The following is a 24,170-nucleotide window of genomic DNA, read 5'->3' on the forward strand; positions in this document are numbered from 1 at the left end:
TGAGGCCGAAGGTGTTAATTTAGGGGCCCCTGGGCCCTGACCTTATTAGGTGCCGGCAGCAGAAACATGAGGGCCCATGGCCTCCTCCTCCTGGTGGCCTTCCTGGCTTTGGGGAGCCAGCTGCCTGCTGCCTCAGGCAGGAGAAAGGGAGGTGAGTGTGTGTAGGGTCCTCTGCTGCAGGGACCAGGTGGCTCCTACCTCTCCGGGGAGCATGAGGCTTTGGGGGAGGCAGGCAATGCAGTGTGTGCCTGTGTGTGTGCCTGTGGATGCCGGCGTCTTAGTGCTTCCAGCGGCTTGCATTTCGTTTGTGCTTCTTTGTGCCCATCAGCCTGCCCACGTCTATATCTGTAAACGTCTCCCTGCCAGTTTCTTGGTGCTCGTCTGTGCTTGTCTTCACACCTGAGTGTGGGATTGTGAGTGCACGCAGGTGCCTGTCTTTGTGTCCATGTATATGGTTGTGCGTCTGGGGTGCGGGAGCAAACCTGTCTGTACCCCCTCTGCTCTGGTTGTCTCCATGGAGATGTGTGGATTTGTGTGTCCATGTGGCGGGGAGATGAACCTTTCTGTTGTCTTTTGTGGCCAACAAGCCTGTGCCTGGTCTGGCCTGTCCATCTTGTTTCCATCCTTCTCAGACCCTCCTTGTCCCCCAGCCCAGTCTGTGGAAGGGACCCCAAAATTGAGTAGGGGTGTGGTTCCTGGGATCTGTTGGGAGGATCTACCTCCTTCTCCCCTCCCTGCCTCCCCCAAAAGGCTGGGGCTGACCTGTCAACAGGTGAGGGAGGCTGGGAGGCCAGGGCTGCTGGAGTAGCTAGACAGGTGTCTCCCCACCCGACTGAGGCCTCTGCCTCCATCCTCTTCTGGGGCTGGAACACTGTGACCTACATACACCTGTGCAGCTCTGGCCCCGCCTTGCGGGAAGGGGACAGTGATGGGGACAGGTCCTGTCCTCACAGGGCCCTGGGAGCAGTTCCCTGCATCCACTTTGCCCCCTCTAGCCTAACGTATGCCTCTCTCAGATGCAGGGCTCTCTCCCTGGGGAGGAGAGCCTCAGAATTCCTAGGCTGAGGAGGGAAGGATGCTGGCAAGTTCCAAGGCCAGATCCCATTCTGGCTGTGATTCATACGCCATCACCACATTCCTCTTCGCTGCAATGCTGTGAGGTCACAGCTATTTTTATTCCCATTTCGTAGATGAGGAAACTGAGGCTTAGTGGACAACCACTTGCCCAAGGCCGAAGACTGGCTCTGAGTCAGTGTCAAAGGTGGCAATTGAAGGCAAGTCTTTGGAATCAGAAAGACTCACCTCCCAAACCTACACCTTGTAAAATGACGTCTCATGCCTCTCTCTCAGGAGTAGATGGTGTCTTGAGGAATAAAACACGCGGGTCTCCCCCAAACTCATCGCATCTCTGTCCTTTCCTGATTCTCCCCATGAGACCTCAGCCTGGCTCTCCGTAGAATTTCGAACAGTGGAGGAAAGTGGCAAAGTGGAGTGAAGGGAAGTCTTCGTTTATTTTCTGTGGAAGCACGGCTACCTCTGTTTGTAAGATTCCCCTCGCACACTCAAATCTGTCTGGGTGTCTCTGACATAAAGAGCCTGGTACAGCTCCTGATAGGTAGTATGTGTCTAAGCAGTGTTTTCAATGGTCTCATTGTATTGGTGTAGCTCTGTGCATATAATTGTGTATATGATTGTGTATGCACGTTCACGTCTCTCTTCACACCCTACGTATGCTATGTGTTTATACGTACATGACTATGACACACATACATGACTGTGTGTTCATTTCTGTGTGTGTGTGTTTCTGTGTATAGGCACGTGTACATGGCAGTGTGTCTGCATATTCCACTCTGTACATCTGTCCAGTTCTTATGACTGTCTATATTTATACATGTATGTATCAATCTTGCATATATCTCTGTATGTGTACATACAAACAAATGTATGGGTTAAACCATATGAAATTGCTATTTTTGCAGATCAAAAAAGTTGAATATCAGCATTCCGTACGGTCAGGCTCAAGCTAAGTGTGTTTGCATATTTCCCTATGTATGCGTACGTATGTCTTTGTGCATAAACATGCATATTTAATTGTGACTGGGTAGGACTCTTTCATTCTCCGAGTCAGCACATCCAGGAGCACGCAGGTACTGTACGGCCGTCCGTGTGTGTACACACGACCATGTCTCTGTGTACACGTCTGTGAGCGTGGAACCTGGATTTGGAGGCAGGGTAGGAAGGCAGGCGAAGACCTGAGTGTGACCTCCCAGGCCCTCTCCCATTGTCCCACTCTTATTCCACCGCCACTCTGTTGCTGCCCCAGTTCTCCCCACTTGAAATGCCAGTTTTCATCCTCCTTCCCTTCCTGCCTGTCTGTCTGTTCCTCAAGGCTGAGGTCCTGGCCCTCCCGCCAGCAGCTCTCCCTGGTGCTGTGACCTGATCCCCCCCACCCCCCATAGGGAGCTCCTGCTTTGAGTTCAGGCAGCTCTGTCTGGGCCCCTCCTTGAGCCCTGAGACCCTCTGGCCAGGGCTACATCCTGGACACTTGGTCCCCAGGGCCCCTCCCTTCCCTAGCCTGGGAAGGAGAGGCTGCTCAAGTGTGGCTGGCTCCCTCACAGGCTAAGCTGCTCTTTCTCCAGCAGGGGGCAGCAATTTGGTTTAAGCCACATGGCACAAGTGAAGTAGACGTAGAGCACTTCCTGTACGAATAAGCAAGGTGCCTACTATGTGTGTGGCCAGTACCCAGTCAGGGGCGGGAGGGGAAAGGTGGACACAAGGTAAAGTCACAGCACTGCACCCAGCTGCTGCTGGGGGTTCTAGAACCTCTTCTCAGAGGCTAGACTGAAGTGAAGGCCCGGGACCGTCCCTGTCCGCAGGGCTCAGGGGCAGCCAGGGTGGAGGGATGTGCAGGTCAGAGGGAGCTGCCTGGGAGATGAGGACTCAGGGCCGTCCTCCTAAATTAGGCCTTGATTCCGCCTTCTCAATGGAGAAAGACACCGCTGCAAGCCTTCTGCATGAAATCTGGAAATCGCCCAAAACCCTAACAAGGAGAGTAGCTAGGTAAGCGCCGGGACAGAACTTTCTAGAGCCGTTCAGAGACCTCCTGAAAGACCGAGTAAATACAGACCCCTGTGCCATTTGCAACAGTGACGAATGTGGTACAGATGTGACCGACTGTGGCTATGACAAAGCACCTCGATGCCAACAGCTAACACACTTACGATGCCGGCTCTCCCTTCAAAACCCTTCCTTTCAAATAGTCACTGAGCCCCTAGTGTTTTGCGTCAAGGGTTGTGCTTCAGCCCAATGGTGAGACAGCCGGCAGAGGGGCTCTTCTCAGAGCCACCAGCGAAGTGAGAGGAGCAGACAAATAGAGGTAGTCACAAACGGAAGGAAAGCTCCTTGGGGAGTGTGTAGGGTGGGGTGGGGTGGGTGTTTCCGCTGAGACCTGACCAATGGGGTGTAGCAGAGCCAGGCAAAGGGCACAGCCGAAGCAAGGCCCTGCAAAGAGAAGCGGCTTGGAGAGGGTCAGGAGCCACAGAGTGAAGAGGATGAGGACCGAGGCAGGCATGGGCGGCCTTGGTGCAGCTGGAGATTTACAACTTCGCTTTCTCCTAACTTCCTGTCATCTGAGTCTCAAACCAGACCGGGAGGAAGAAGTCCAGCTTCCCACATCACAGACAGAAAACAGAGGCTTAAAAACAAATAAACTGAAAAAACCCCGACTCTCTAGCATTTGTGACAACATGGATGGACCCAGAGGGCATTATGCTTCGTGAAAAGCAAACAGAGAAAGACAAATACCATATGATCTCACGTATGTGTGGAATCTAAAAAACAAAGAAAACAAAACCTAAAAAAAAACCAAGTTCATAGATACAGAGAACAGATCGGTGGTTGCCAGAGTGGAGGGATGGGGGTCGGCTGAAATGGATGGAGGGGGTCAAAAGGCACAAATTTCCAGTTATAAAATAAGTCCTGGGAATGTAATGCACAGCATGGTGTCTATAGTTCATAATACTGTACTGCATATTTGAAAGTTACTAAGAAAGTAGATTTTAAAAGTTTTTGTCACAAGAAAAACATGTTTTTACCAACATGTGGAGGCAAATGTTAACTAGACCTTTTGTGGTGTTCATTCTGCAATACATACACATACCAAATCATTACGTTGTGTACCTGAAACTAATATAATGTTAGATGTCAACCATACCTCAATTAAAAAAAGAAAACTAAATAAAGATAAATGAATAAAAGCAAGTCCATCCTCCAAATAAAAATTATAACTTGCCAAAGGACAGGCAAGAAGTAAGGGGTGGAGAATTCAGATCTTGTGATTCCCAAGTCATTGCTTATTACTTCACTCTGAACTGCCTCCAGCTACAAGATTTGGGGGGTTTTCTTACAGAGAAATCTGGGGGATGTCCACCGGACGATGAGCCCTGCCTCTTGTCGGTGCCTGACCAGTGCATAGATGACAGCCAGTGTCCCTCAAAGATGAAGTGCTGTTACAAAAGTTGCTTCCGCCAGTGTGTCCGTATGGTTACAGGTGAGTATAATCCACCTTGCCGACTGCCTGAGCCCTAAGCCCCAGGACCAGGGCACAGGTAGGGCTCACCCAGGCCCGTGTGTTGCAGTAAAGCTAGGTACCTGCCCCGAGGACCGATTCGACTGCCTCAGCCCCATTCAGCACCTGTGTCACAAGGACTCAGATTGCCGTGGCAACCGTCGCTGCTGCCCTGGCGCCTGCGGCCGGGACTGCCGAAACCCTGCCAGAGGTATGGCTCCTGTGTGCCGGGCCCAGCTCTAAGGTATTCTTCTGGTTCAACCAGCTCAGCAGGATACCTTTCCAGAAACCTGGGCCTCCCTGTGACCAGAATTGGGGAAGCAAATGGGGTAGAAAGGGTCCTGTTAGGATGATGGAGAAACTGGGGATCCTTGGTTCTCAGCGACCTGGCTGTGTCCCCTGGACCACAACCCTAAACTGCTCTGACCTTCAGTCTGCCCTTGTGAAGGAGGGCGGGGAGTCCTGCCTTCGTGGCCACTGGGGCTGGGCTGATGGGGTCTGGATGGGCAATCAAGGCCAGAACGCAGGGCCCTAGCAGGGGAGGGGGTTAACCCTTTCCTTTTCTCTCCTCAGGCTAATTCTGGTTTGGGATCCATGGCTCTGAATCTTAGGAGGGGGTTCCCAGCAGGAAGAGATGATCACCGGGGCCTGGGAGCCTACCACCCAGACAGCAAATCTCTGCCGGCGACAGTTCCAACCTTTTGATAAACACTGATCTGCTGTCACTTCCCCTGCAGCCCGCCCACCCCTGGCTTTTCCTTCTGGGAGTCGAGGCTCATAGTGAGACCTCAGAGGGGTTCCTCTCTGTACCACTGTCTCACCGAGCTTCTCATGCTTCCCAACACCCACTTTCACAGCTCTCTGGACATGTGTTTCTTCCACCTAAAATGCTCAGTTCGGGTAGGTCTCTCCTTGTGGGGTCCTGACCCCTCCCCCAGGCAGCCCAGCTACCCTGAATATATGTTCTAGCAGTTTCCCAAACATCAGTCTGTTCACATACCCTTTTCACTGTTTTCACCATACTTGCAAGATAACATCCTGATGCTTTGTGTACTGCCTGTACTCCTATTTGTCTATCTAATGTTTTTCCTTAAATGGACTCACTTTTGTATATAAATAAACTTACTTCAAAAGAAAAACTTGATATTCCTACTATAAATGGGATAAGCAGGATCACTGGCCACAAATAGATGAACATTATAAAAGCAAATGCTATGAAACCAGCTAAGTTCCATTAAAATCACGTCTGATTAAACAATATTAAATAATGTTATTACATTCTAGCTAGATGCTGCCACCTGCCAAGCCTGCGAGGCTGAAGCCTGCTTTCTGTCCGTTGTAATAAATGAAGGTTGGTAAGGGCTATTGAAATGTTAAAGACACAGGTCTGTAAACTGAGACTTTCTTCCTGGTACAATATATTTAATCAGAAGGACTGAAAAGAGAGGCACTGTCTCACTCTAAGAGTCAGTGTTGTGTAATGTTGCACCCAGGTACACCCTAAGGTCACTTCAAATCGCTCCACATTTGGGGAAATGTTGCTAGAGCAATTGGGATGCCATTATTTTGGGGGAGGGTCTGTCTCCCCCACTGGACAATACCTCATTCACCTTGATTTCTGGAGGGCCTGCTCTGTAGTCAGGGCTTCAGGATAGGGCATGACAGCCACCACAATGGACATTTCTGGACCCAGCTAGCTGGATTCACAACTGTCCCTTTTACCTAGGACTTGCTTGGGGGGAGGGAAAGGAAGCCGGCAGCCTCCTCCCTACTTTACCTGCTGACTCTCCTCTCGTGTCCTGATAGAATCTGGGGCTGGACAGTCACCCGTAGAGGTGAGCTGGGCATCCTGGGTCTTCCTCGTTCCCTTGACCTTGCCGTGTGGTCACAAGTGAGCCGCACTCTGCACGTCTGTTTGCCCTGGAAAGACGTCTACTTCCTCAGGGCCACAGTCCTTCTGGTAGGATTCAAATGCCTAAGCTGTTAATTCAAAAGCAGCACATGCAAATTATATATGGATACAAGGTGAGGCGTGGGAGGGAGGAGGGGAAAATAATCTAGGGTCACTGATTCTCTGTGAGAGCGAATATTTCCCTTACTCTTTCTGGGCCTCAGTGTCCCCATCTATAAACTCAGGGGCTTAACAGATTATACCGTACATTGTACTGTTTGCCCACAATCACCCCTGCCCTCCCTGGGGGAGATTATACATCTACAGCCAGTGATGTAGGGCTTGGCCCTGGGGACTTGTTTTGGCTGATGGGATGTGGGAGCAAGTGACAGTGTGACAGTTTCAAGGCAAGGCACCAGCCTTCCTGCAGCTGTCACACTCTGCCATGAGCAGAGCTTGCCCAGAAGCCACTGTTCTCAGGATGCAAGACACTTGGGGCAGGCTGAGCTACCCCAGCCAATCCTCAGACTTGCATGAGGGAAATGAATGTTTGTGATCGGAAGCCAGTGAGATTTGGGGATTGTTTGTTACAGATTTATCTCAGTAAGAGCTTGTCTAATTCAGATAATGATTATCCTTGAGTGAATGCCCACTCTATGCCTCACACTTTAAAACATGATTTCATGCATCCATCCTGTAACCATTTGACAATTGAAGAAACAGAGGCTTTGAGATCAGTGACTTGTCCAAAATTTCCAGTTAGAGGTGAAATAGCCATGATGAAACAATACCATCTGCCTCCTTAGAGACTGATAAAATCAGCAACAGTTAAAATTACAGCACACTTACCTTGCAGCTGTCATTTAAATTACTTTACATGAATAACCTCGTTCACACCTCACAGCCTTACTATGTAGGCTTTCTCATTTGTGCTGGTTTCACATATGAGGAAACTGAGGCACAAAGAAGCTAATTTGGCCAAGCTCGTACAGCTTATAATTAGCAGAGCTGTGATTCAACCCCAAAGAGTCTGACACCAACGCTTACCACCTTAACTGACCACACTAATTACATTGTCTTTGAAAATTCCTTCCAGCTCTACAGACCATTTCCGCATCTGAAAAATGGGAATACAACGACCCAAGAAGGTTAAGGGACCAGCCTCAATTCTAAGCAATTGGAACCCGAAATTGTTGGTACACAGCTCATTGCTTTGGGTTTCTTTCTTTAAAGGCATCAGGAAGAAAATTAAGGGGCCCCGGGAGGAGGCTCCCAGGTGAGCCAGTTAGGACTAGGCTCCTAACGGGCCCCGGGCTGTCCTCAGGCCCTGAGTTCTGGGCTAGTTTCCTTCCGCAGCAGGAGGTGGCACGTCACAGGTCATGGCTTCTCTGGCTACAGGTGGCAGCATCTATACAGTCCATTCTAGAGTCATCTGCTCAGCTTCCTGGCTAACTCACCAGCTCTTCCATTAGGTCTATGCATTGGTCCATGTAGTGCCAGCTCCGTCCTCAGTTACCAAATTCCAGCCCATCCAGCACCATCTCCACTGCCTGTCTCCATTGCCCTTCTGGAAAGTCTCTTGGGAGGTTGGAACCCTGGAGTCAAGAGCCTGGGTCTTCAAGCTCCAATCTTGTTTTCCTCTCTCACTCATTCAAAGTTTGCTGGGCACTTAGTATAGGCTGTAAGGCTGTGTCTTCCCAGAACTCATGCACTACAGGATGAGACAAAGCTTTAATTCACGAGGAGCATTATATGTATCAGACTAGAGGAACCCAGGAGACCCTGGGAGGCCGGGAGGGACCTAACTCAGCCTGGGGACCAGAGAAGACTTCCTGAAGGAGGTGATAGCAACCTAGACCTTGAGTTTTAGTAGGAGTCAGCCAAGTATGACACTGCTAGTCATCCATTCTCCCCTTCTTCCTTACCGATAGCAATGTCTCCAGTTAGAAATACCCTGTTTCCCCAAAAATAAGACCTAGCTGGACAATCAGCTCTAATGCATCTAATGCTTAATGAGCAAAAATTAATATAAGACCTGGTATTTATTATATATTATATTATATTATACCCTGTCTATGTTATAGTAAAGTAAGTCTGGGTCTTATATTAATTTTTGCTCCAAAAGGTACATTACAGCTGATTGTCTGGCTAGGTCTTATTTTCAGGAAACATGGTATTTGCCCTCCTCTGCCCCCAAACTACTGGGATGCTGGTGACATTCTATATTTTGACCTTGGTGGCAGTCAAAGGGATGCATAAATTTGTAAAAAATAAATTTAGCTATAATTTAAGATTTGTACAGCTTCCTATAAGAACATTATATTTCAAATTTAAAAAGTAAATTAAATTTTAAAAAGTTCATTTCCTTTCCAGGCTCCCTTGCAGCTAGGGATAGCCATGTGACCCAGGACTGGCCAATGAGAAGTTAGGGGAAGTCTACTGGGAGGGGCTTCCCAGAAAGCTATTGTTTTTCTAACAAATGAGACAGGTTCAGCCTTTTTGCCCATCATCCATTTGCCCTTCATCCTTCCTGGAACATGGCTGCTGCAACTAGAACAGCTATTTGGTGACCTTGAGGATTGCCTTAGGTGGGTTTTCAGAAGCAAATCTTGAGATAAAGATTCATAGGATGGTGATGTTTTGAAAATGCTCCCAGGAAAAATGGGTTTAGGAGTGGAGAAGTACACCAGGAAAGGAAGAAGGCCAGTAAGGTGTGACATCAAGCAAAGTCTCACAGGAGGATTCTCGGGACAAGTGTAGGTGACTCTTCTGAGTTGTCCCTGTGGGACAAGCGTGCTGGAGCATTTATGCTTCTGAACCCCTTAGTCATCAGTTAAGACTATGGGTTGGGGGACAGAAATTTAAGGTTCTCCCTGTGTGTGGGCATAGCCAGCTCCGGTAGCCTTACAGAAGTCCTTTGACAAAGAGATGCGGATACTAGCTGTCAGGAGGGAAAGCATGCCAAGAGCCAGTGTGCACAGAAGTGGTAAAGGGATCTGATGGAATATGGGCAAAGCTCTGACATCATCTGCTACTAGAATGAAAGCCACACAAGGCTAGTGGACGAGGAAGTGACAAGGAGACCAAGTGTTCAATACCATTCATGGGCAGCTGCACCACCTCTGGACTCCTCCACAAAAGTCACCTCCTCTCTGATTAAGCCACTATAGTTCATCTTTTGTTCTTGCAGCTAAATTAAATCCTAACTGCTGTACTGGGTACAGAAAGGGCAGGAAGAGTTGTTCATGGAGGGGAAACAGCATATGCTACTCCTCACCACAATCCTGAAAGGTACATACTGTTCCCAATCTACAGATGATGAAGATCAGAATCCAAGAGGAGACATCACTTGGCCCAGGGGCCCACAGCAACTTAGTGGTGAAAGGCAGGATTCAAACCCAGTGTATTAGTTATGTACTTCTCTATAACAAATTACCACACATGTAGAAGCTCAAACCAACACACATCTTATCTCACAGTTTCTGTGTGTCAAGAATCCAGGCACAGCTAAGCGGGGTCCTCAGCTTCTGGGTCTTTCAAGGCTGCAATGCAGGTGCTTGTAAAGGCTGGGGTCTCCTCTGAGCCCCAGCTGGAGAAGGACCCCTTTCAAGTTCATCTGGTTGTTGGCAGCATCTCAGTGTCTTCAGGGCATCTGAATTGAATTCCTCGGCTCCTAACTGGTTGTTGGCCAGAAATTGCCCTTACTTCCTTGCCTTTCTAGTAGGACTGCTTGCTTCATCAAAGCCAGCAGGAAGTCACAGTCTTATGTAACCTTGTCCTAGAAGTGACATATCATCACCTTTGTCATAGTCTGTCCATTAGAGACAAATCAGGATGTCCTGCCTTCACTCAAGGGAAAGGGATTACACAAGGGTGTAAATACCAGGAGGCAGACATCATTGGGGGATAGTTTCAAAGCTGCCTGCCATACCCAGGTCCTACTTAATTCCAGAAATTTCTGTACTTTATGCAACATCAAGCTTACTCTTTAGGGTCAAACTCCATGGATTCAGATGTCCATCTGGATCCAGGGACTGAAGGAGAATTTGGGGGGCAGCCCATCCATGGCATTGATACCTTTTTAGCCCCGTGGGCCTCTCTTCCCACTGCTATCACTCATGAATTCATCTAAAACTCCAGTTACCTCCCACAGAATGATCTGGGGACAAAAACCATATCCTGGCTCCATTCTCTCCTGCCCTTGGGAAACAGGTCTACCTTTTCTCTTTTGGAAACAATGTCTCCAATGCCAGGGGGATCTCCCTGAGTTTTGGAGGTAGTGAAGGCTACAGACAGACTAGTAGGCCAGGAAATGGGAGACCTGCTTCTCCGCAGATCTGCCTCAGTTTCCTTGTCGGTAAAATGATGGAATTGGGCAAGGTTATCATTAAGCACCTTCCTGCTCTTCCTAGGGAAGACCTACAGTGACACGGCCTACAGCTGAGCTGTCCAATATGGTAGTCATAACTACACGTGGCTACTGAGCATGGGAAATGTGATTAGTCCCAACTGAGATTTATTGTAGGGTGAATGTAGTCGAAAGAGTTCTAAGATGATTCCCAGTGACCCTTGCCCATGTGTCATGCTCTTCTGTTTGAATGTAGGTGGAACCTGGGAATGTGTGTTTTATAGTGTAAGGGAGATCCTCCTGGGTGGGCCTCGCCTAAGCAGGCGAGTCCTTTAAAAGCAGAGAATTTTCTCTGGCTGGTCACAGAAGAGAAAGTCAGCAGTCTGGTTTGCCTGGAAGAAAGCAAATATCCACCTTGTGAAATACCTGTGGGCCCATGGCAAGGAACCACAGGCAGCCTCTAGAAGCTGAGCGGGATCCCCAGCAGGCAGCTGGCAGGAAAAGAGGACCTCAGTCCTACAACCAGAGCAATGAATTCCGCCAATAACTTGTGAGCTTGGAAGAGAACCACAGGCCTGGCTGACACCTTGACTTTAATTGGGTGAGACCCTGAGTAGAGAATCCAGTCATGCCGTGCCCAGACTTTTGACCTATAGAAACTGTGAAATAACAGATTTGTATTGTTTTAGGTTGCTAAGTTTGTGGTAATGTGTTACACAGCAATTTAAAAAAAAAACAAAAACGAATGCAGTGGATTTTGAAGACTTCAGACAAAAATGAAAATGTAAAATAACTCATTAATAATTTCTTTATTGATTCCATGTTGAAATAATAACATTTTGGATACTGGGTTAAATAAATTATATTACTAAGACTAATTTCATCTGTTTTCTTTTCACTTTTTAAAAATGTGGCTATCAGAAAATTGTAAATTATGCGTGGCTCACATTATATCTATTGGACAGAGCTGCTCTAGAGGACTCAGAACGGAGCTATCTGACCCTGGGAGAGTCACTTCACCTCTCCAAGCCTTACAGTTCTTATCTGTGAGGTTGGAATACTAATAGCACCTCCCTCACAGCTATATGTGCAGCTTAAATGAGATGAGACCCTTAGAATACTTGGCCCAAGATAAGTGCTCAATAAATGTTGGTCTTTATTATCATTAATAACAATTAATATTTGTAAAGTAGGAATCCTTTCTTGTAGCTGGGCCCTAACCTCCAGCACCTCTCCCCAACCAGGCACACAACAGGCACTCAATAAATGCTTTCAGATTATGCAACATTTACAAAGCTCTTTGGCACAGTTCTTCCTTACCCTCACTATCCACTCAGAAGGTGGGAATGAGGAACCCACGGGTAGGTGGGCAGGTGAGGAGACTGAACTTCAGGGGCAAAGGGATCTGTGCCAGGCTTCACAGAGAGCAGGGGAAGAACCCGGTCTCGTCCTGCTCAGGCAGAGCCTAGGACTCTGTGGGGACCCTGGGGGCGGGGGGGGGGGGGGGGGGGGGGAAGGGGGGTATATAGGGGGGTGGCGAGGCCATCTTCTCCAACTCCCTAATGCCGATGCCCTCCCCCAGTTTTGGAGGTGAGTTCAACCCCGGGTCCACAACTCGTAGCGAAGAGCCCTGAGAGAGAGACTGGGCCTCACCTGTAAAATGGGAAACGTGAAGACCCTCTCCCTGTGGTCTGTGTCCGCAATAACTTAGATAAGTCGCCTGAAACAGAGTGCCTGGCACGTACCAACTTGGAAGCTATTGTTCCTTTGCCAGCGAAGCTCCGGCTGAAATCCTTCTCTAGGGGGGACCCTCCTCCCCTACATGACCCCTCGGGAGGGCCCTGGCTTGGGGGAATGCCCCTCTGTAGGGCCCTGGCTCCAGGTCCCCCCACCCCCCAACCTAGTTAGTAATAGAAACCACAGCCTCCTGCCGCCGACTGCCTCCCTCGCTCCCTCCCTCCCCTGCAGCGATCGATGCGGCCTCAGCTGCGGGGGACGGAGCAAGACAGGGAAGGAGGGGGCAGCGGGGCCTCCGCAGCAGCGAGGCTTGGCGGGGCCGCCGGGGCAGGGAGCAGCCCCGGGGCGCCAGCGGCTCCGCAACCTCGGCGCTTTCCGACGGGCAGCGACAGGTAAGGGGCCTCCCTCCAGGAGGGGCGTGGTCCGGGGAAGGGGAGGGGGCTGCGAGAGTGGGAGGCGGAGGATGCCGCCGGTTTCTGGTGCCGGTGCCCCTTTCATGAGACCCCCAAGGAGGCGGCAATGTGGGATGGCCATGCTTTGGGGCTGGTCTTGTTCGTGCATCTGTAAAATGGGATTAGAAAACCTCCCTGGCAGGGCTGGGGTAGGGCTCAACTCAGTGAAAAGCACATGTTGCCCAGTGAAATGACCACCAACACACAGTAGGTGATCAGAATAAGTGTGGAGAGAGTCTTGAATCACAAAACCTAGTTTCCAGCATCGCCTGAGCCACGGACTAGCTCCATAATTTTGAGCAAATCACTTACTCTTTCTTACTGATACTCAGATTATTGATGGGGAAAGTTTGAATTAATTCCCCCATTTCACAGAGCAGGAAGGTGCGTTCCAGACAGAGAAGGAGATTTGCATATGGTGCAGCAGCTAATGGGGTAGGGGAACTAGAGTAGAAAGCGGAGGGGTCGGCGTGCAGCTGTGGCACACACGTGTTTAGTGTGCCGAGTTTACATTCCAGGGACTGTGCTGCTGCTAAACATCTCGCCTCCAGTAACCCTCATAATCTCTCATGGAAAGGATGATGGTCTCCAGTTTACAGATGGGGACACTGCAGCTCAGAAGAGGGCATGGATCAGCTCAAGGTCAACAGTTAGCGGCAGACTCAGAATTGGAACCCAGGTCTGACCAGAGAGACATGCAAAGATTAACATTTACTGAGCACCTCCAGTGTGCCTTTACACACATACTCACAAAAACCCTTCACCTGAAGTGCTATTGTCCCCATTCTATAGATAAGAGAGTGAAAGCCCAGAGCCGGAGGAGACTGAGACTGGTCTGCGGTCACACGAGTGACAGAGCTAAGGATGAAACCGCGACCTGCTTAATGCCAAGCACAGGGTAAGTGAAGGGCAGGCCGCTCGCTCCTTGCTAGGCACTGGGCCAACTGCTTTATGTGCACTCATTCCCCTTCCAGCCCGGGAAGCAGGCATTACTGAATCCACAGTGCAGATGACATTACCGAGGTCAAGAGGTGAGTCACTGACCCTCAGTTCCAGCAGAGCTTAGAAACAGTGGGCAGTGGCAGGATCGAACCTTTCCTGAGTATCCACTAAGGCTGAGACTTCCAGAACCTACCTTACTCCTCCAGCGTTCCTTGAAGGCAGGCGCTATCCATGTTGCAAGAAACTGAGACCTGGAGAAAACTAGCTTCCTCAAGGCGCCAGGTGCATGTAGGGTGGAGAGAAACCCAGGTTTGCCTGATTCCAGGAGACAGTGAAACAGGTGGATACTTTCCTTAACCTCTTCTGGGAGCCAGGCCCAATAAAGACATTAGTTCATGTACCCTTTTTAACCACAGTTGGAGGTGGGTATTTTTATCTCCACTTGACAGAAGTTCAGAGAGGAGCCATGACTTGCCTATGGTCACATAAGAAAGGCCAAGTTCAATGTGATTGACTCTACAGATAGTCTAAGCCAATGGCTCTCATGCCTCAGAATCACCCTTCAAGCTTCTTAAACACAGACCGCTGGATCCATCCCCGAGTTTCTGATTCAGCAAGTCCAGAGTAGGCTGAGAATTTGCATCTTTGACAAACTTCCAGGTGATACTGTCGCTGCTCGCCCAGGGAACACACTCGGAGAACTACTGGTCTACAGTGATTCTCCCAGCAATCCCAGGTGGTAAATAAGTATCACTATCCTCGTTTTGCTGCGGACGAAACAGGGTCAGAGTGCTGGCGTGTCCAAGATCCCACCGTATACTTCTGGGACGCGAACATCCGAGTTTGTCTGGAAAGGGGAAGCATACTGCTTGAACACTCTCCCAGGACATCCTGCCATTCAACCACTTTCACAATCCTCCAAGGTAGACGCAGCGTTTGTTTTGTGCCAATGAAAAGGGGGTGGGGAGGGCCGCTGATTTGGCCAAAGTCCCCCAGTTGGGGAGTGAGCGCTAGTGAAACCCAAGCCTGAGTCTTGAGTCCAGAGAGCACTTGACACCTATGAGCGCCTACTGCATGCCAAAGGCTTCACATAGAGCCTCCAACACCCCTGGCTGGTGGATGGGGCAGAGGAGTTGAACTGGGTCTTCCTGGAAGGGAGCTCCGGGGAGACCCCTCAGTGCGCCCCTCCCGTGTCCGCAGGCCGTTGCACTGCAGCCATGGTGAGCGAGTCCCCCGGGGACGGCGCCCGAGTCCCCTGGCGGCGAAGCGACGAGGCGCTGCGCGTGAACGTGGGCGGCGTGCGGCGGCGGCTCAGCGCGCGCGCCCTGGCGCGCTTTCCGGGCACGCGGCTGGGCCGCCTGCAGGCGGCGGCGTCTGAGGAGCAGGCGCGGCGCCTGTGCGACGACTACGACGCGACGGCACACGAGTTCTACTTCGACCGGCACCCGGGCTTCTTCCTCGGGCTGCTGCACTTCTACCGCACCGGCCGCTTGCACGTGCTCGACGAGCTGTGCGTCTTCGCCTTCGGTCAGGAGGCCGATTACTGGGGCCTGGGCGAGAGCGCGCTGGCCACGTGCTGCCGCGCGCGCTACCTGGAGCGGCGCGTGGCGCGGCCGCGCGCCTGGGACGAGGACAGCGACGCGCCGAGCAGCGTGGACCCGAACCCCGGCGAGATCTCCGACGTGCAGCGCGAGCTGGCGCGCTATGGCGCGGCGCGTTGCGGCCGCTTGCGCCGCCGCCTCTGGCTCACTATGGAGAACCCGGGCTACTCGCTGCCCAGCAAACTCTTCAGCTGCGTCTCCATCGGCGTGGTGCTCGCCTCCATCGCCGCTATGTGCATCCACAGCCTACCTGAGTACCAGGCCCGCGAGGCGGAGGCCGCCCTGGCCGCGGTGGCCGCGGGCCGCAGCGCGGAGGAGGCGCGCGACGACCCTGTGCTGCGGCGCCTGGAGTACTTCTGCATCGCCTGGTTCAGCTTCGAGGTGTCGTCGCGCCTCCTGCTGGCGCCCAGCACGCGTAATTTCTTCTGCCACCCACTGAACCTCATCGACATCGTGTCTGTGCTGCCTTTCTATCTAACGCTGGTGGCTGGGGCGGCTCTCGGCGGCCAGAGAGGCGCGGGCGGCGAGGAGCTCGGCTACCTGGGCAAGGTGGTGCAGGTGTTCCGCCTCATGCGTATCTTCCGCGTGCTCAAGTTGGCGCGCCACTCCACTGGGCTGCGATCGCTGGGCGCCACGCTCAAGGTAGGGCGTCCGAGGCCGGGTTGGGGGTCGGGGGGGAGCGGGTGTGACCATCGGGCAGGTTAGCAGGTGAACTTACAGGCCCGCTGTGTCCAGGCACACAGTGAATTGAAACGACATCCTTTGTGCCACGCACAGGGACAGGCACAGTTGGACATTTCAGGCCCAGGCTGACCTTCCCAACAGCCCTCCCAGGAAGGGCTTCTGGTTATCTCTACTTCCCAGAGCGTTGCTGGTATTTATTTAACAACAACAAAAAAGAAGACAAAGGTCACGTTTGATCTAGCTGTCAAACACCGGGTAATACAGACCAGCATCTTGTGCAAAGCAAGATGCTAACTGGCTTCTCCACTGAACCTTTCTTCTGACTTTATCAGGACCACAGCCATCGGAGGTCACCCTTAATAGGCCAAGTCTAGCAATCGTTCCAGAGCGAACACTAAGTGCTGATTCTGGGCCAATTTCATATCCGTTATCGATTTCATCCTCAAGACAACTTCCTCAGGAAGATGCTATTATTTATTCCCTTCCCGTACATGAAGAACCTGAAGTCGGAGGGTTGGCTTTTTTAAGCCTGGTTGCAATGTATTGAGCACCCTCCTTGTGCCAGGCCCTGCACTGAGGGTGAATCACTGCCGTGGGGAGCTTACCCTTAGGCGGGTGAACTTAGCCTGGTTTGGGGTGGGAGGATATGTGAGCAGCTTGGAAAAAGGCCAGAAGAGAGGACAGGATGAATGCTGGGAGGGGAACGCGGAGGGAAGGGTACCAGTGGATGAGGTTAAGGAGGTGAGTGGGACAGAATATTGAAGGGCATGAACTCCTGGCCCAGGATTTTGGACTTTATCCCTAGGGAATAGGGGAGCCTATGAGGGATTTAAGCAGGGGCAAATATTATTGTCATTAGTTTGCAGATGTGGAAACTGAGGATCCAGGACTTGTCAGAGATTCCTCAGTGAATAAGTGGCAGAGCCTAGAGAAGAACCCAGCTGTGCCTGACTCCAGCACCTCATGTTTTTTCTCCTAAAGCCCCGTGTAACCCTGCTAAGCATTCCTAGAAGGTGCTCAAATTTCCCTTCCACCCATGGCTTAGTAAAACCTCTCCCCCCCACCCTATATATATATTTAAATTTTTATAGGGGAATATTGGGGAGCAATGTGTCTCTCCAGGGCCCATCAGCTCCAAGTCGTTGTCCTTCTATCTAGTTGTGGAGGGCGCAGCTCAGCTCCAAGTCCAGTTGCCGTTTTCAAGGGGCCACAGCCCACCATCCCATGCAGGAATTGAACGGGCAACCTTGTTGTTGAGAGCTCGCGCTCTAACCAACTGAGCCATCCGGCCGCCCCAATAAAGCCTTTTGTACGTCTTTATCGCAGGGCAGCCCAAGATGCTGGGTGCAGGCAGGGTTACCTGGGCAGAATGCTAGGGTGCTGCGCAGGTACAGAGAATTTCATTAGCCAGACGCCCGGAACTCAGCAGCTCTCCAGGGACGATTCCTCCACCCAGCACTCTGCCTTGCCTCCGCCATACAGGGAGCCCGGTGCTACCAGCCTTTTCTGCAAGGAGGGGGAAGAGTATTGATGGGGGCTACCAAGGTCCAGGACACAGGCGGAGGGTTCCAGATGAGCGCCTTGCTGCTCAAAGCGAGGCCCCTGGCAGCAGCCGCTTTCTCATTAGCTGGAAGCTTGCTAGAATTGCAGAATCCCGGGCCCTACCCCAGATCTCCGTCCCCAACTGAATTCTGCCCTTTCAGCAAGATCTCTACATGATTCCTCCGCAAACTGCAGTTTGGGAGGCCCTGCTCTAGCCTAGGGGTTCTCAGTCTCTGTTAACATTTGGGGCCAGAACATTCTTTGTTGTGGGGGCTGTCCTGTGCACTGCAGGATGGTTAGCAGTGTGCTTAGCCTCTACCCACCGGGTGCTGGTAACACATGTGTCCCAGTTGTGACAACCAAAAATGTCTCGACATTGTCAAATGGCCCCTGTGGGGCAGAATTGCCTGAGAACCATTGCCTTAGAGACAGAACAAATATATACACCCCTAGGCAAGTGCATTCAGTGGGTGGTCTGGAGAGTGTGTGTGTGTGTGGTGTGTGTGTGTGTGTGTCCCCATACGTATCCTCTCAGCTTCCCTGAGAGGCAGAAAATATTTTTGTATGTATCAGAAATGCCAAAGGTACCTGAAACCAACTCTGCATTGTGGAATACAAACCATGATTCTCTCTTGATTCGGCCACAGTGTAAAAATCACAAGCTTTTCATTAACTGGCCGGTGCCACCAGGGCCTCCCACATTAGAAGAAACAACTGCGGCTCAGCAGGCACCGTGGACAACGGAAATTAGGCCTGTGTTCAGCTCCAGGGAGTTTTGCTGCTCATTGTAGTTGAAAGACCTTAGTTTGGAGTCAGGGGACCTGGGTCTTGGCAGCAGCTCCACCTTGCTTGTGACTTCCAGCGTGTCCTTGCTACTCTGGGCCTCAGTTTCCCCATATGCCCAGTGCCACGTCTGGAAGCCCACCCAGCGCTGACGTGGCTTCGTACGTTCTCTTCCAGCACAGCTACCGCGAGGTGGGCATCTTGCTGCTGTACCTGGCCGTGGGTGTGTCCGTGTTCTCCGGCGTGGCCTACACAGCCGAGAAGGAGGAGGACGTAGGCTTCGATACCATCCCGGCCTGCTGGTGGTGGGGCACCGTGAGCATGACCACCGTGGGCTACGGAGACGTGGTGCCGGTGACGGTGGCCGGCAAGCTGGCAGCCTCGGGCTGCATTCTAGGGGGCATCCTGGTGGTAGCTCTCCCCATCACCATCATCTTCAACAAGTTCTCCCATTTCTACCGGCGCCAGAAAGCTCTGGAAGCCGCCGTGCGCAACAGTGACCACCGGGAGTTTGAGGACTTGCTGAGCAGCGTTGATGGGGTGTCAGAGGGGTCTCTGGAGACATCCCGCGAGACCTCGCAGGAGGGAAGGTCTGCAGACCTGGAGGCCTCGGACCCCAGTGGGCCTCCAAACGCTCAGATTTATTAAAACCAGGGCTCCGTGTCCCCCTTCCCACACGCCGACAGTCAGCTGCAGCAGAGATTCTTCCCCTGCGTCAGTTCTTCATGGTCGCATGACCGCTCGGGATCACTCACGCTGGCCTGAGAAGTGACACCCAGAGGCTGGGTCCCTTCCTCCAAAGGCCCAGGGCAGGATAGTGTTACCCTAGATTGCGTGAGGCTGGAGAGTGACCCAGAGACCTTTATAAACAAACCTCCAAGCCATCCAGGAAGCAGCATGAGCAAGAGGGAGAAAGCTGAAAGGATGCTAACAGTTCCTAAGCACCTGCTGTCTGTTAACCAGATCATATTTGGTCCCATGTTGCAGGATAAGAATTATCCCCATTTTACAGTGGAGCAAACTAAGGTTCAGAGAGGTGCATTGACTTGCCCAGATGTCACGCAACTAGGAGTCAGGTTTGGAATGTGTGCTTGTTGGTCGGCTAAAACAATGTTCCTCCCAACCTGTCTGTCTTCTGCCCTCACAAAGTTCACGTGGGGTTTTCGTGGGTTCATGGATCCCTGGAGCTGATCCTTAGAGTTAGAACCCTATGTTAGAGCTAGGGAAAGGACCAGATGGGATTCAGATGTAGGAGCCCTGGGCCTCAGCTGTGGTTCTTTTCCAGGAGTTTCCAACAGGAGTCAGCTCTCCAAGGTGAGGTCTGGGAGGAAGGAAGAGGGAGCTGCCTCCTTAGCTGATGTGCAAGATTTGCTAAGCAGGAATCCTGTAGCTTCCTCCCAGGACTGGCTTGAGATACGGATAAAGGGGCCCGAGCCTGAGACCTGAAGTCTAGACCCAGCTATGGGACCTGATATGGGAAACAAGTCCTTGCCCCATCTCCGGATTTCAGCCCATCTGTCAAATGATCACAGTCTGGGCCCAGAGGGAGATGAAAGCCAAATGGAGCAGGGGAGGCACTGATTTCAAGCTAGCTTGGCTCTGAAATGTTGGTGGCAAGGAGCTGCCAGTGCATGGACACCTGTCGCCCCACCCTGGGTCCCCCCAGTCTGACCTTGGCAGTTTCTGTCTGCCCAGCAGGCAGACCTCCAACCGTACCTTGAGTTACCATCAGACCCATGCTCGAGATTCCCGTCCCTTTTGGCCAGCTCCAGCCCCCTCCTCCTTGCTGGGGGCATATCTCGTATGCCCACCTACTGAGTCCTCTGTTTACTTGCTAGAAAAGTTGGGAGGAAGGGTTCCCATAGGCCTTCCACATACTGTCGCCACCACTGTATTGTCATTGCTGGACTAGCTGTGCGTCCCATCCCTCTGAGCTGCAAGATGGATGACACTGTCTGGTTGAGCCCAGGCCCGGTGTGGTGTGGGTATTTAGGAAATGTTGAATAGATCAACCAGCTCACACGGCTAGTGTGCGCCGGGCACTGCGGGGAGACGCAAGTGCCAGCGAGGGACCTTGCCCTTACGAGAGTGGGGGTAAGAATGAAAAGGAGGTCCTTGCACTTTTGCCTCTCTCTTCCTCCTCGCTTTTTGAGGTTTTTGCAGTGATTTCCTTGTCGAGTCTTCATTCACTCCTGCAACAAATATCCACTGGAAAAGTCATAAGCTGGCGCTTCACCTGTGGCCTGAAGACAGGTTCTGTTTAGCGGAACAGTATTTTTAGAGTGTTTTAAAACTTTGAATGCCTTTGGGGGAGGCATGCACTCTACAGTTCCCGATCGCGCCCCCGACCCCCACACACAGCCGCTCCTGTGTTCGCCCCACCATTTCTCAGATTTACTTTACCCACTGGCCTGTGATTTAATGACTTCTTATTAGGTTCGAGAGATACATCGTCAAGTAAAATATATAATCCTATATCCCTGTGTCCTGAAGTTTACAGACTAGTAGGGAGATGGATTTTAATCCAATAATCACATAAATATGTAATAATGAGCTCTCCTAAGTGTAGGGAACTATAAGTGTGTATAATGTCGTAGGGACCATTAACCGAGGTCAGAGAAGACTTTCCTGAGCAAGTGACAATTGAACCTGCCATCATACGGGTAAACAGTAACTAGCCAATGGGAAGCAGTGTATTCCAAGCAGAGGGAACAGCATGTGTGGAGGCCTCACGTTTTACACGGGTCCTGGCACATAGTAAGCTTCCACATGTAGATGGATTCCCGTCTCCAGATTGGAGCAGAGACTGGAGCTAAGCCAAGGGGCTGCTCATGAATTGACCACGTGCACCACCAGCCCTCCTGCACGTTCACCTCGTCACGTCCAGGTCCAGCTCTGCCCAGGTTGGGGCACGGACCAGGAGAGCTGCATGCAGCGCCCTTATGGTCTTGCTGACCATACAAAGGAGCCAGTTAGCTTCCAGACATTCTGACCCCACAGACAAATCCCTAAAGCTGGTGTGGGGAAAGCTCCGGGGGGAGTCGTCTGGCATCCATCATGAGGTTGTGTGTGGTCCTGGCAACAACTCACTCCCACTCCCATGTAGCAGTGAAAGCCACTATGCAAATAAAGAGGCTGGGCCCACAGACCTGTTTCTGCCTGTATGGCGCTGGCTGCCTGGCGTAGTTTCTGGGTGATGGGGAAGGGTGGGGTGACGCATGGAACGACCCAGAATCCACATTCTCTGGTTCCAATCTTAGATTTGGCACAGGTTGCAGGTGACAGGAATCCAGCCGGAACTAACTTGGCCAAAAAGCGTAACTCATTAGCTTCAATAATTGAAGTGATGAACATCTGTTAATAACTAGAGTTCTTTGGCTACAAAGCAACAGAAACTGACGACCTTAAGAAAAAAATGAATTTGTTGGAAGGTGTGTTAGTTTCCTGTGGCTGTCATAACAAATTGCCACAAGCGTGATGGCTTCAAACAACAATTTATTCTCTCACCGTTCTATAGACCAGAAACCCCAAATCAAGGTGTCTGCAGGGTCACACAGGGCCACACTCTCTCCGGAAGCTTTGGGGGAGAATTCTCCCCTTGCCCTTTCTCACTTCTAGTGGCTGCTGGTATTACTTGGCTTGTGGGTACATCACTCCAAACTCTGCTTTTGTCATCATGTCACCTTGTCCTCTGTCAAATCTCCCAGTGCCTCTCTCATAGGACATGTGTGATGGCATTTAGTCCGCCCCCCCCCCCCGCCGATAATCCAAGATGATCTCATCTCAAGATCCTTAATCATCTGCATAAAGACCCCTTTTCCAAAGAAGTAACATGTATAGGTTCCAGAGGTTAGGATGTGGCCATATCTTTGGGACCGCCATTCAACCCAGTATGGAAGGCTATTGGTGAAGTTCACCCGACGAAAGAAAAAGCTGACTGACCAGGCCTCGGGAAGTATAGGAATGAGGGGAGCTGTAGGGACCACAGTCGCAGAACCCAAGAACCTTGTATAGGACACTGTCATCCAAGTAATCTGCCTCCAATCAGCTTCCTTCCTTGGGTCATTCTGCTCACAGTCCCAGACCCAGAAAAGAAGCTGATTTACCTAGCTTGTGTCATATCCTCTCCCTTGGTAGGGACGGAGGGCAGGGTCCCGGGATTAACATCCAAAACAGATCATGTGGAATGGAAGAAAGGTAATTACCCAAAGAAAAGGCCATGTGATAGCACCAAAAAGGGGAGGGCTGTTAAGAGGCAGAAATAGTAGATGTCCAGTACATTCCATGGCTGCCCAGCACACCATGTGCTCACACCTTCCCATACACACATTTTATGACTGTTTCTAACAGAAGGAAACAATCCTGTATATAACCAAAAATACAGTTTAGCTCTCCAGGCCCAATTAATGTGATTTAATCAACACAGTGGTCAGTTTGATGTCTTGTGGAATAGGGAGAATCAGGGAATCAAATTCTTTCTGATACAGAGCTGGAAGAGAATGGAGGTATCCCTGAGGTAAAGAGTGAAGGAAAATTTATCCCTTCCAGCTAATAGAAAATGCATCCAGTGGTTTCTGTTTTTTGGAATGGAGAATAAAACCAGTAGATGCATATTAGCACCAGGCACTGTAATAAGGAGCACATGTCTAACAGCAGCTAAAATTGGAATTGCCACTTGATTAAAATAACCCACAGTCATTTTCCAAGACCCATCTAATTTTGCACCCACCAAACGGGAAATTAACGGTGTTGAGATGGGAGTCAGCGCCCTAAAGGGTCTTCGGTGGAGGCAGTGATCTGTGCAGCCTCTCCAAATACGTGGTACTGTTCTTGAGTTTTCTATTCCCAAACAGTTGCTCAGTTGGATTCTATTGGCCTTTTGTATTATAATGGCCTCCGTGGGTCAGGAAGCCAAGTGGGGATCTTTCCCAAGTATCACTCAGAAACGAGATAAAGGACAGCTTTGGGATCCCATTAGACCTCCAGTGACAGGGACAAAGGTCAAATAAACACTATTTTTCACATGACTGGTGGACCTCCAGTGGACCTACTCTCGGACCCAATAAATTGGTATTAGCTCAAAGTCTTCATCCAAGATTCTCTGAAAGTTTTGGGTCTTTCCCTTTCTTCAGTCCCCAGTGACCCTGGTAAGTGACCACAGGTCTTTCGGAGAAGGCAAGGGAAATGTTCCCATCATTCTCTGCAGCAGTGGAGCAGGGCCCTTCCTCGACGGCAGGTAGTATTGCCTCATTCAGAGGTCTTTCGTCTGTAACCAAACTCGAGCCTGGGTGGTAGGTGATGCTCTAACGTGGTGGCTTAAGTTGGGACTTTTTTTCTTTTTTTTGCCAGGGCTAGAAAATGTTTCTGGTTTTTGTTTTACTTTGTTTTGTTTCTTATGTTTTGTTGGTTGTACACATCAAGTAAGACTTGAGTGATCGCCTTTTTGGGACCCTCCGGCATGAGATCCTGCCTCATTCAGAGACCGCTGAACATGACAATGACCATTCCCACTTAGTTTCTGAGGGTTCATTGCGGATACCTGGCCTCCCACACCTCTGCATTCTTCCTGCCCTTTGATGTCAAGGAGCCCCTCCACCTAGCACTCCCGCCCCAGGCTTTCCTC

The 24,170-nt window shown here is 50.9% G+C and overlaps 2 protein-coding genes across 2 annotated transcripts; both read left to right on the forward strand.

The window, feature by feature from the left end:
• Positions 1–66: 66 nt before the first annotated feature.
• On the forward strand, positions 67–15,031 carry WFDC5 (WAP four-disulfide core domain 5; the record flags this gene model as incomplete). Its single annotated transcript, XM_081033359.1, has 5 exons — positions 67–151; positions 4,409–4,549; positions 4,638–4,778; positions 12,775–12,935; positions 14,981–15,031. The coding sequence occupies 5 exons, from the start codon at positions 67–69 to the stop codon at positions 15,029–15,031; spliced, it is 579 nt and encodes a 192-aa protein (XP_080889485.1).
• A 108-nt stretch (positions 15,032–15,139) lies between these two features.
• KCNS1 (potassium voltage-gated channel modifier subfamily S member 1) lies at positions 15,140–21,643 on the forward strand. Its single transcript, XM_081033251.1, has 2 exons — positions 15,140–16,180; positions 18,725–21,643. The coding sequence occupies exons 1-2, from the start codon at positions 15,155–15,157 to the stop codon at positions 19,193–19,195; spliced, it is 1,497 nt and encodes a 498-aa protein (XP_080889377.1). The 5' UTR covers positions 15,140–15,154; the 3' UTR covers positions 19,196–21,643.
• Positions 21,644–24,170: the final 2,527 nt, after the last annotated feature.

The sequence above is a fragment of the Rhinolophus hipposideros genome (genome assembly GCF_964194185.1).
Source record: "Rhinolophus hipposideros genome assembly, chromosome: 22".
Lineage (NCBI taxonomy): Eukaryota > Metazoa > Chordata > Mammalia > Chiroptera > Rhinolophidae > Rhinolophus > Rhinolophus hipposideros.